The 13,184-nt window shown below is 37.5% G+C and overlaps 1 protein-coding gene across 1 annotated transcript in view; it reads left to right on the plus strand.

The window, feature by feature from the left end:
* Positions 1 to 4,554: 4,554 nt before the first annotated feature.
* LOC105453958 (protein FAM46C) overlaps positions 4,555 to 13,184 on the plus strand; it is a 111,454-nt gene continuing 102,824 nt past the window's right edge. Inside the window, exon 1 of the mRNA XM_011696259.1 lies at positions 4,555 to 5,355. Coding sequence (XP_011694561.1) covers positions 5,200 to 5,355 — 156 coding nt within the window. The 5' untranslated portion in view covers positions 4,555 to 5,199. The remainder of the gene's footprint in view (positions 5,356 to 13,184) is intronic.

Genomic DNA, 13,184 nt, shown 5'->3' on the forward strand with positions numbered 1-13,184 from the left:
ACAGTAGCGCGCACGCGTTACACGCGTAATTATTCGAATTGCGATTCCGTTAAAAAGAAACGTTCATAAATTATGCATTTTCTACTTTTTTTTTTGTGCAATTTTTTTTGCTGTAAACACGCGCTCTCGATAGATTTATTGTAATGTTAATTGGCAAAACTGATAGGCAGATTACGTTCTCTTTGCAATTTTGATAGGCCGTTAACACGACGTAACTTCTTCTGAGAAGTGAATGCCACAGAAACAACTTGCTGTCACGTGTTTTGCAATCGTGTTGAGAATGAGTTACATAAATGTAGAGCACACAATTCCAATTTAATGTACATACGCGCGTTTCTGTACAATCTTTCGCTTCCAATTTAAAATTAAGGATACGAAGTAATGCGAGTACCAAAAACCTAATTTTCATATTTTTCCCTTTAATTTTCTCTGCTATCTATTTAATATAATAACGGAAAAGTTTTATTATATCTTCTTTTTGTTTTTCAAATGTAAATTGAAGAGCTTTGATTATTGTAATCTTTACTTGAGTAATATGTACATACATATGTTTATTCTTTGTAACAATAATTTCAGATTACTATTTATGATATATTATTCATTATGAATAACAAGTACTTATGTTTATTTACTTTATAACAATAATGTAGATTAATATTTATGATATATTATTTATTATTGTGTTATCTATCTTTAGGTGATTGATATCACCGTGTTAACGAGAAAAATGACACAAGTAAAAAATTTGCATTTCTTGCGATAACGCGGCAATACGTGCTTTAAACTATTTATAAAAGTTAAAGAGGTGATTGTGCCAATTTTATTTAACTATTTGTTAATATTTAATCAATGTTGGAAGAATAATAATAAGAGTAATTTAATTAATTGTACATAGTAGCATGTATGTACAAAACAATCTGAAAACTAGTCATGTAAAAAAACATTTTTTCATTCTCGACTCTCGATAGATATATCTCGATATATAAAAAGTTTGTAAATGTATAACTGAACCGTTTACATAATTAAAATCTATTAATAAAATATTAACATACTTTTTCCAGATGATCGGTGTCAATCACGCCTATAGTATTACAAAAATTATAAAGATACATAATTGCGCCAATATTGAAGAGAGTGCATTCTAATGCGTGCAAAAATAAAAAATTAATGATAAAATTAAAAATTATTATTCAAAGCTTCAACTTGTTTGATTAAAAAGATATCTCTTCGCGATAAAAGGATTCCAAGGTATTTCGTATCCAAGCTGGACTATACGTGAGTTTTGAAATTAAATTACTCGCTTAAGATTTTAATAAAGTTCGTGAGCATGAATGGGAGAAGAGGAAGGAGGCTCAATGAAAGAGAGAGGGACATTCTGCGAACTGAATGGGCACCTGCTCGTATGTCTGAAGACACGAAAGCAAAATCGAGATGAGTCGTTACGTTTAGCGTACAGTTCGTTGCCTGTGAGAATTAAAGGTTGTTGACTCACCCTGGATAGATAATCACGCAAGATATAGGCATGGCTGTTCAGCCGGACGAGCGACGACGATGCAAGGCGCGGCTCCGCGCGTCGCGCGACTTCCTCGCCTTGGCTCTCGTTCTCATCTCGATCGACCGCTTTTACTGCAAATTGCTTCCTCGACGAGTTGCAAGATGTACATACGCACGTCGAGCGTAACCGGCGTGCGTTTACTAGGAAAAACGAATGGAAAAAGCGGCCAGCCGGTCGACCAACCGACCGACCGATGCACGCGATGTGCGCGCGGTGAACACGGACAATCCGGTGCACCCTGTGCGCAGACGATGCAATAATTATTGTGCCACACATTCTTTCTTAAGAAAGCGGCAAATTAATTCGCTTTACGTCCGTCGATCAAGCTTTCGTCCGGACTGGTTCGGCCGACGATTTCCATTCGGTCGGCTGGTATTTTCGGGCACTGCAATGTATAAACAAGCCAATCAACTTATCTCATTTGCAAATATGAATACGTTAATTACATCATATTCGTTTCTTTGATCAACAAAAAATACTTAATATAAAAAATCATTAAGTTGAAGAGATAATTCGATATCTGTGGGAGGAATAGATCAAAGAGGATCAATTCATATGTTCGCAAGATTATAAGACACGATTTTCCTCATTTTATCAATGAGGGTAAGCTACAATAAACCGCTTTAATATACCGCTATCGATAATACTTCGAGAATCTGATCGCGCCAGATAGGCTTCATGTCTTTTATCCTGTCGAATAGTTAAAAGGCGCGATGAGAGCTCGATACGTGCGAACTATTGCATTGCTCAAGCGAAAGGAAAGTTAATTATCTATAAACGATCTTTCAGAGAGGCTAATCAACGTTTAACGCAATTATTTGTATGTTTGCGAGTTATTATCTCCGACATAATAATAACAGCATAATACAGCGCAATACTGGTGAGTTACGCGAAAAAAAAGAACACTGGTGAGTTTATAGAGCGTGAAAATATTAATTAAGTGACGTAAAAAAAAACCAATCCATTAGGTTGCAACCAAAAGTTATCGATCGTTAACAAGAGCAGAAATAAAATTTTTGCCGATTGTCTAGATGTTCTTAATTTTGTGCAAAAATTAAAGCGACGCATTAAATTCCCTGTCTTAAAATACTTTTAAACAAGATTTGAAATTAAATCCAAGTAAATTTACAATTTGTTTAAAGTGTTTGTGCTATGTAATTATTAGGTTTTGCCTTGTAGTTGAAATTAAGGTCAGACCAGTTTGAAGTAAAATCATATTTGAGATCAGAGACAGCAAAATTTGTTTGCAGTTTTCTTTACTAAAGAAGTGACGTACTTATACATTTATATAGATATATATACATTAAAGAGATAATATATCTGAAATCAAATTTGGAAGAGAAATTAGATTAATATTAAGATAAAACTTTTAGAATTCTTTCAACAGTAAGGAGTTTAATTTAAACCAATCATCAATCACATGAAAACTTGTTGAGATAAATTATTACAAAACAAAATAATTCTTTTTTTTTTATTTTTGTGATCTCGTATAACTGCCAGATATTTCACTTGACATATTTGCCGATCGCATGTAAACAACAAACATTTTTACGGCTTCGCCACCGTCACGGTCATCTCCTGACTGTTGTTTCAGAGCTCTCACGATGTAAGTACTTAAATCTCACGGAACAATTAACGGCGATGCCTATTGAAGCTTGTTAAAATATTAAATGTGGCACGTTACCTTTCGAGAGTATGTACATCCTGCGAAGACAATACGGTGGCTGTAGAAATACACATCTTGATGCAAAAACAGGATAAGATTATCTGACAATAAGTTTATCTTTCAGTCGTAGATGAAAAAATAAAGTTAAATTCTCTTTTTTTTTTGCATGCTCGTACTTCCATTAATTCTGACAGAACGTATGTGTTGTGAATGTCCAACTATTTATATCATCAGATTCAGCTACTGTAATTCTCATTAATAAAGCTGCAAAGCTTCCTTTGTATATTTGCTTTGTAAACTTAATTTCTGAAGTTTCTCGTAATCTGCATCTAATTATTGCGTGTATCTTTTTTTTAATTACGGAAGATATTTTTAATAATTAACATAAGTAATAAAACGTCCGGATATAATTTTTCAAAATTATAAGTTTACGGCATTGTGAATTTATTTAGATTTTAGTAGCGAATTTATATGTATAAATTATTACATAATATATTTAATATATTATATATATTATAACTTTTATATAAAAATAAGAGAATAAAATATTTTTTTTTTAAAGAAACAAATAATAGTCTGTTGAATAAAAGCACTTTTTTTTTAAAGTTATTAAAACAGGAGTGCCAATATTATAAAAAACAAAGAAAAATGCCATATAAGACACTTTATCTGTTCTAAACATTTAACACTACATTATTTATCTCTTTCTTTTCAAGAAAATATTTTACTTAAAGAATTTTACTGATTAAACGTGCTGTATTGTTATCAAGAAAAAAAACATGTTTTCGTGAAAGAAATATAATTGTAATTGTCATATTTATTGCTTTTTTATTACTTGTTTGTTTAGTTTGGCATCCTAAAAATATGATTATTTTTTCATTTTTTTACAGTATGACTACAAAAATATTCAACAATAATTATCATTAAGAATTAATAAGGAGGACGGTTATAAATCTGTATGACAATAATTAATAATAGAATATTATTTCAATAATAATAATAATAAAATTTTTAAGATTAAGAGAGGATTGGCGAGTCGCGAGAAGCGTTCCGCGTTCGCAGCAGCATTGCGCTAATTGCGGTCGGCGAGCAGAGCTTAACCATCAGAGGGCCGTCCTCGGCGTCGAATTTCGCTAGACTATCAGACGAGTACGAGCTACGACGTACGACGTCGCGACGTGGACGAATCAACACCGCGACGCGACGCGACAGTGGAAAGCTCTCTCGGGTGATTTCGGGCGCGGGGTGGGCGAGGAAGCTCGGCGGGCGGGGGGAGGAGGCTATTGCATTCGGCTCGGCTCGGGTGGGGCGACGACGGCGAGCCGGGACCGGCCGAGGCGACGAGATTCTCGCAGTGCCGAACCCCGTCGTTCGCCTCGCATTGTCTCTCGTCGCTCGTATCTTCCGCATCTTGATTCCCGCAAAAAATTTATACGCCGCCGCATCTACGTTCGCGTTGATACCGCCGCAGCGTGCCTAACTTCGCGCCGCGCCGCCGCCGCGGAATAACAGCGTGAAGGTGTCCGCACTCGCGCGTGTTTGTGCCTCCGTCTCTCGCGTGTGCCACGCGTGCAACGATCTTCCTGTGCGACGATCTTCCATCTGAACTTTTGCTGCCCTTATCGGAGGAATCTGGACAAATTGTCGACGTACTCTCTCACGTTTACGCGCTCGCGAAATCGACCACGTGACATCCGCGCCGCTGTCGCCGTCGCCGCCGAAAATCGGAGTAATCGGACGCCTCATCGTCGCGGCGCGCGCGACCGAATTCGGAAGTCCGCTCGTCCCCCCCACCTCTCTCTCGCGCGCGTGATCGTCATCTTCCACGGGAATTCTCTCGATTCACGTCGGCAAATCCGAATTTATCGGCAGCCTGAAAATCCCTTTTTTTTTTCCAACGCAAAAATTCTAATATCTCGTCGCCGTTGGAGAGGAAAAGGAATCGATCGGGAAGAAGCGAATCGTTTCAGAAGCGACCATGGAAAACCGTTCTCGCAACGACGCGCTGCGCTCGACGAAAGCTGCAGAAGCCGGGCGAGCCGAGGCCGTCGTTTTGACTACGGGAGATGACACGGAAACCGTCAGGAAACTGCCTGCCAGACCCATCGATCTCGCGCAAGTGCCGCTGATGCAGGTAAGATGACATTACATAATGCTCGAGCGAAGTTCGCATTGTACGTTGGCGCGGCGCGATACGTGTATGTGCGCGAGCGAACCTCGCCTCGTCGTCGGCCCATTTGCGGCGCGCCGACCGCGCCGGTGAGCGCAGAGCCGGGAGAAGAAGGGAAACGGGGGAGGGGGAAGAGGGGGTGAACTCGCGACAACGACGTCGGAGTCGTTCAACCCTCTCGCGAGTCAGAGAACTGCGGCGCGGAGGTCGACACCCCGCGAATGCAGTGCCGGCGAACGATCGATCCGCGATCGATTCCCTTCCCGTGCACGCCTCGAGACGATTCGTGCGGCTCGCGACGCGACGCCGAGGCGCGAATCTGGAAAGCCGCGCGTCAACGCATTACCCTATTTTTTCCTCCCCCCCGCCCCGTTCACGCGCGCACGTATACATAACACTGTTTACCTCGCCTCTGTCCTTCGCGTGTCTGCTCTCTCGCGTCCTACATCGTACTTTAGTGGGTACAAATATTGTCACGCTGCCGCGGGACGTGCGAATCTGTGCCGACACTTTCAATACATTGACGTGCGTGCCTAACTTGTCCGACTTATATATATATCTTTCCCATTTTTATAATTTGCAATCATAATTATTTAGACTGGCGAATAGCGTATAGGTATATACTTAGCATTTGATTGATTCTACGCGATTTGTATTATAATGGCAATTAATTCTTCCTCGTCTCGGTTATTTAAATTGAGAATGCCACTTATGGCATTCAAGTCTCACACAAGCAAATTACTAAATTAATCAAAAAAGAGCTAAAACTTTTCTTTTGAATTTTTAGTATTTAATTTTGTATAATTTCTGCATGGCTATTAAACAAAAATAAAAGTGTTTTTTTTTATGTCTGAGTGACTATTTTTTCAGATTAGCGCAGATACAAAGTGATATTGTGAGTCCAATTTAAATGAGAAAAAAAACCGAATATAAGAAAAAACGAATTAATAATCTTGATGCAGAAAACAAGTTCTGAGTGCAAATCAAATCAAATCTGCGAAATTTAGTACCTTTTAGTTAAGTATTGAATATATTATATATGAAATATGCCAAGCCAATTTAATAACAAGAAATATTTTATTAATTTTTTTTGGTATAAATTATTCTGACAGAACATTAAATCTTAAAAATCATGGTACGTAATTATATATAAAATTACAATTAAAATAATGTAATATAATATACAGACGTTTAAAAATAAATAACTTAAAATGTTTTAGCATCATAGAATTGTTTTCTACTATTTTCGATTTTCATTTTATAAAGATTATCTCACGATTTTTTCAAGATCATTTCTAGATTTCTTAACAATTTAATATTAAATCGTTCTTAAAAAAAAAAAATTTAATGAAACTTACGAACAAAACACTTTTATGGACAAAATTTTTAAGATACAATTTATTTGTGTCAGTTAATTTTTAAGTAATTTTACTTGAACAGAGCTTTAGATTAAAATTATCAAAATATTTAATATTGAGAAAATTAGTATATTCCAAAAATTCAAGTAAAATAACCCTCATTTGCCATTATATTACATATCGCGAAGAAGATCCACTTTAGCCAAAGAATTTGCAGATTATACCGGATTGGCATTTTCTGTATATATATCCGCGTTGTCGTTTGCCAGTATGATTTATTATCCATAGTCACACACAAGATACGTCAATCTCTCTAAACAGAACCTCTCTCGTTACTTCCGAGATTGCGGACTTTGAGGAAACACGTTCTCTCGCGCGTTATCTCGCTGTGTTATAGCAAATCGAAATATTTGTCGCAAAGGAATTCGTGCGTAAAAAAGATAATGGCGATTAGATAAGCGAAATCGGGGAATCTGTCTAGAAATTGCGCGTACTCGAGCAATCCGAGATTGTCAGTCTTTCGGCCTTTAATCGCTCGATAGCGAGTCGAAACAAGTTGAATTTATATAAGCCAGTTTTTTTTTAGCTGAACTTCTTGCACCGTTCATCTTTTCTCTTTTTCTTTTCTCGTAGAGAAAGAAAAACAAACTGGGAGATAAATCGTGCAAGAAGTTCAGCTGAAAGCCTGAAGAACAGGCCTCAGTAGAATCGTTTATACTTCCAAACTTTCAAACCACACTAGAAATTCCAATAAAAAGGAATGTGTAAAATATATCTTACTCTTTCATTCAAGATCAGAGAGAACAAGAAAACTTGATAGAATGGAAGTATCTACAGCTTTTTCCACACACTAGCAAAGTATCGGTGGCGACATTTCGAGTTTAATCATTTAATACAATCCCGTAGTTTATTTTAAAACGAGACGTTCTTGTCTCGTAATCTATTATCGTATCTTTTTCATAGAATTTTCGACGGCGGAGATACTCCAGCACTTCTTTCTTGATACGTTTTAGCGAGATTTTGCTTACTCTGCTCGCGACGAAATACCGTGGAAATGTCGCAGAACGATCCGTCAACGGTTGTTTTCGCGCTATTCGATCGATCGTGGGCGTGGATAAAGAGCGTTCCCATTTAAACGCCGTTTTTACGCTTAGGTGCGTGCGCCGCGTGTACGCCGAACGCAACTGCGCGTCGATTCGATCGCCGCGGCGAGAAGGGAAGCGAATGGAAAAGGCAGAATTTATAAGGAACGACAATTATTAAATTAGCATAACGGGTGTTTGCGGCTGGCCACGATCGACGGTGGCGTTGGCCAATCAGTGCCCCGGTATGTATTAATTTACCGGCCGCTGTAGTTTCAATGAAAGGTGATATTGATCACGCATTGGCTCGCCACGTAACATTTGTCCGCTTTGTTGCAAGGTATTTTGCATTAAATTACATACATATGTACGTTTTTATCATATATATATTTTTTGTTACATATATATTTTTATTTTGTTTATATAATAGAAAATTATACATAATATAAATAGATATATATAATAAAAATATATGTGTGTGCAATTTAATGCGAAATACACACACACACACATTCGAACAGAGAAATAATATAAATTTTGATCAAATTTTAATGGACATTGTAACATATATTACAGTGCCTGCCAAAAATTTTTGGCCAATAAATAATTTTATTGTAAATTATTAAATATATTGTATAACAAATTTTAATATCTTCAATTTTAAATGAGCAATAAAAGGTACAATTGATACACTTAAAAATTTATTCACATGATGTATTTTTAAAAAGATATCATAAAATATAGTGATAAAAAATATTATATATGTGAATAAATTCTTCGCATAAAATATGATGGTCGAAAACTTTGGCCAGCCACTGTATATGTATGTCCCATTCAAATCCGTCTGCAACAAAGTTTTCCTAATCCAATAGAAACTTTGCACGAATGCTTAACTTGATGATATTTACTATTTACTGATATTTATCAACTTTAATTAATACGTATCTCAAACGAAAACTTAACACTTGAGCGAAATTTAAACTGCACCTTAAATGTATACGTATGTGTTTACAGACTATACGGTTTTCGCGACTTTTACGTAACATCATTCGTATTCCTCTCTTTTCATATGTGAAACGGAAATATCAATGCATAAAGAGAACTGTATTTTTCAAACATTTTCTAAGTCTAACGTAGTGCAATAATGTCTTCTTATGGCATTCTGCAGTCTCTGTTACTTTCCGCAGCATAAAGATAAATGTCCAATAAAAATGTTATTCGACATGTATTTTACGAACCATCCAAACACGAATGACATTGGTATCACGACTTTCGAACACTCCGGAAATTTTATCATATGTGTCGTCGATGCGCATATGGCAGAAATAATTTCCACGGTCGAGAAAGGTCACACGTGATAAGATAATTATTTACTTACGTAGTGAGAAAGAGAGAGAGTAATCAATGATATCATCAACATTCTTGAAATTCGCATTGACGACTTAAACTGACGATTCATCAATTTTTTTAATAATTTAAGCACACAAAGTAGTTAAGTAATAATCGCGCTATAACGAGCATTCGATGGAAAAGAACTATATCCTCCTTAGATAAGAGATCGTCAAGAATTTGTTGGAGTATATTGTTCTGGAATATTTAATTTTTAATAATAATTTTATTTGTATTGAAGAACGTCAGTGTGAATGACAATCTATATGTTTGTCAAAAGAACAGGATATTTGTTTCCAAGCAATTTTTGGCTAAAATCAGTTAAAATTTGCTTAAAATTAGATCTGATTACATATGTTACCATGAAAAATTAATATTAAACTGTAAAAAAAGGGAGGGAAATTTAATTGAAAGAAACGGAGAAAAGAGAAGAAAATTGGATATCTGTCGATATAAGATTACGGAAAGATTAGCCACTTGTTGAAGACTCGTTTTCAATCAAAGTTCGAGTGTGAAGTTACATCGAAACTTTATAGCCGAAGGAAGCTCCTCGTATATCTACGAGTTTCTTTCTCTTCGCATAAATACTTTTCAGACTGTTTTATTTCATTTTGTGGTCGCTGTCGCCGTGCCTAGCGCCGTGTGAGCTTTTTAATACTCCTCGCACACCCACGCATCCACTCCTTCGTTCGTCAAACGATCATTTGCGTCGGGAATGACGTCACGCCTTCGCGCCTTTTGCATCTTCGAACAACGAGATTGCTCCCAGAGCAATGGCACGGTTATCGATCGAACGTCAGGCCACAGCATATATAGTGATAAGCGTAGACTTGCTAACATAGTATTTTGATTTATAAAAATGTTATCGGTACCATTGCTCTCGAGATAATAAACACATTTCGTGAGAAAGGCAGCGTTTGCAGAGAAGATAACGGCGCGGACTGTATTACTATATTATAGTTTCCGAAAGATCTTGGAATATTTGCGTTTTTTTTTACAACAAAATTAATCGCGTTGCGCTTCCGTTAATTTACTTTCGCCAAACGCTCCTCTCACGCGAGATGATGTCATCTTCGACATCTGGAAGCTGCCGGTATCTTCGCAGATATTCGGCACTAAGTGCGTAAATGATTAAGGCGTGAATGCCTTAATGCGTCCTTAATCGTGCTTGAACGTGCCAAACATGTTTACGCGTATTATGCAATGCTGAAAATCTCGTGATTCGTGCAGATGCAGAGCACACACGCGCGATAAATGGGGGTTGGCGGAATGATGCCGCGGAGAGGAGAAGGAGTGGACCGAGACGACCGAGCTCGTAGCGCGACAAATAAGATTATCGGCGTCGCCGACGCTATTAACATCGAGCTTTCGAACTTTCTTGAATGGTTATTTTCTTGGCGGATCGCGACGCGTCAGCTAATTCGCTATGCACCGAAGCGATAACGACGGCCGAACATTTTTTTGCTCAGATAGGCAAAGTTTATCTATACAGATATGCACGAGGCCGCATTAACGCGAACCAACCACTGGTCGATCGACCAGTGACATAGATCTCGACGAGGTTCGCACCATTGGCCGACGATAAGTAACGACAGTATCGGAAGGAAAAAAAGTACGATTAATTTTAGCATGCGTGGGATCAATGATTTGCACAATCTAAATATATAATGAGCATAATCTAAAGTGATCGAGCGAGTTTATAGCGTGTCAAATAAAGGACGTCGACATTTATGATTCACTTCGTTATTTCATATTTGCCGAAAGCGAATTTTCAACCTAATTCCGTCCTTTAGCCTTTCGTTGAAATAGCACACGAGATCTTCGAGCGGTTTGAATTTTTCAGTCAAAGGGGAACAAATTTTGACGATTAGAAACGTAAATAGACAAATGCCAAGACAATAACGATACATACAGGAGACTTTTATATTTTGAGAAGAAAAAAAACTGTTTTAATTGAATCTGTCCATTATACCGTATCTACATCGCGACAGCAAAACGCGTGAGATTTTTAAAATTTGCATTTCGGTTGAAGTGCCTGAATTGCGCAATCGCACATTGTTGATGGAAAGTCGGGCCGATACGTCGGGCCAATACGTAGCCTATTTCGAGGCCTCGGCCGGGGCTAAAGTTACAACGGAGATTGTAGTGACGTCGGCTCACAAGTAAGCGTTTGTATTTTTTACCGATGTTCCTCTCGTGTGTGTACGCTATAATATTTCCTAGGGCGGAATATTACACACACACACACATAACACACACCACATACACAGTTCTCTAGCATTGCTAGAGAGTGTGGCATCTCTTATTTACCCGAAATACCAGAGAAGAAGGTCGTGCGTCCGTGTAATATTATATAGTGTCGCGAAAGTAAAACGAGAGGCTCTACGAACGGTATCTCACTCTTTCTTTCGTTCATCTCGCTCTCGTCCGAAAGGTTAACGTATACGGATTGTACATATATATATATATATGTTGCGCGGGATTCGTCATAAATCGAAAATGCTTGTCCGTGATGTAGGTGGAGGCGAGATGTGCTTTCAGACTCTGTCTGTCATAGCAATTAATCCCGCCAGACGTACGGCTGGACTGGCTTTGATATTACAATGCGGCTCGCGCAAAAGGTGACTCGCGGATTCGCACATTTAAATTGCAGCCACGACGATGACGTAGGCGCGAAGCGGTCGATAGACCGCGAAAGGAAGGGGCCCGTCAATGCATACGTCTATCTATCCTCGAGCGATATAATTGACTTCTTATCGGAAATTAGCGGCGATGCCCGTGCATCTGATTCTCAGCAGCTTCTCAAATCAGAAGTGAATTGCTCTTGAGAATTTATAGCGTGTGGTTTGGAGATTATTTAGCAAATTTTATGAGTCCTCTTATCCACACGCGTTTCGTGTCTCTATGAATATTGAAATGTTTATGTTCAGTCCACATATGTATAGTTGTTGATGAAACATGAAAGGTGCGATATCAAGATTGCGAGGAACAGATTTTATTTAAAGATTTTATAAGCACATTCTTTCAAAAGGAATATAACTCTATAAAGATTTATTTCACGATTAATTGTCTGAATTATATTTAAGTATTTAACAGTTAACTCATGAATAATTAAATACTCTTATAGTTGCATTTTAATGTAGCAAAACTTTTGATTTTGAATTTTAACCTTCAAATGGTACACTTCTTTCGAGCACCCACTAATGCCGCGAACACTGGTGCCGCGACTAGCCGGCGAATAGCCGCGACAGATATCTCTGTGCAAATGTTAACAATTCGAAAACTTTTGCGGTGCGAATTCGCACTCTTGTACCATTTAAAGGTTAATACGATTTATTTCTGCTATAATTTTTTACAAGCAATTAAGATAAGAACAAATTTTTTAATGCCTGTAAAAATAGATAGATATACCGAGTTAATAATATCTAAAAATGACGAAACTTGAAATGTTGTTATGAAAACACAGTTTTTCTCCCTCTTTATCTTTCATTTTTTAATTGGTCGAAACTCATTAATAACATATCCTTGACTTTCGGAGTCAAGTAACAAAGGTGAAGTCTCTAGTTCCGATATACATGAAATTAAATTACAGAGAAAATGCATTTGATGCAAAAAGATAAAAGTTTATTTACTCTCTCGTTTTCATTGAAGTTCCCACGTTATTGCAGAAGTCAGTTAAAATCGTGACCCTCTTTCTCGCGTTCGATAATATCGTAATTTTCGTAACGAGCAAGTGCTTGGTTACGCAATAACGACGATCCTATTCCGCGAAAAGACATAATATCGCGACGCTTAAATGGAATAAGCTTATAAGCTTGTCGGAAGTGGAACAATTAATTTTTTGATTAACAAATTAACCGTGCGTGCGTGTTTTGACGCGCGGGTACAATTTGCTTTACGACGTTTACCATTGCGCAGCGTTGATAACGCAACATTGCTTATCGTATTTTGGGCAATTGAGTAC

This window comes from Wasmannia auropunctata, unplaced genomic scaffold (assembly GCF_000956235.1).
Source record: "Wasmannia auropunctata unplaced genomic scaffold, wasmannia.A_1.0 LD335990.1, whole genome shotgun sequence".
Taxonomy (NCBI): domain Eukaryota; kingdom Metazoa; phylum Arthropoda; class Insecta; order Hymenoptera; family Formicidae; genus Wasmannia; species Wasmannia auropunctata.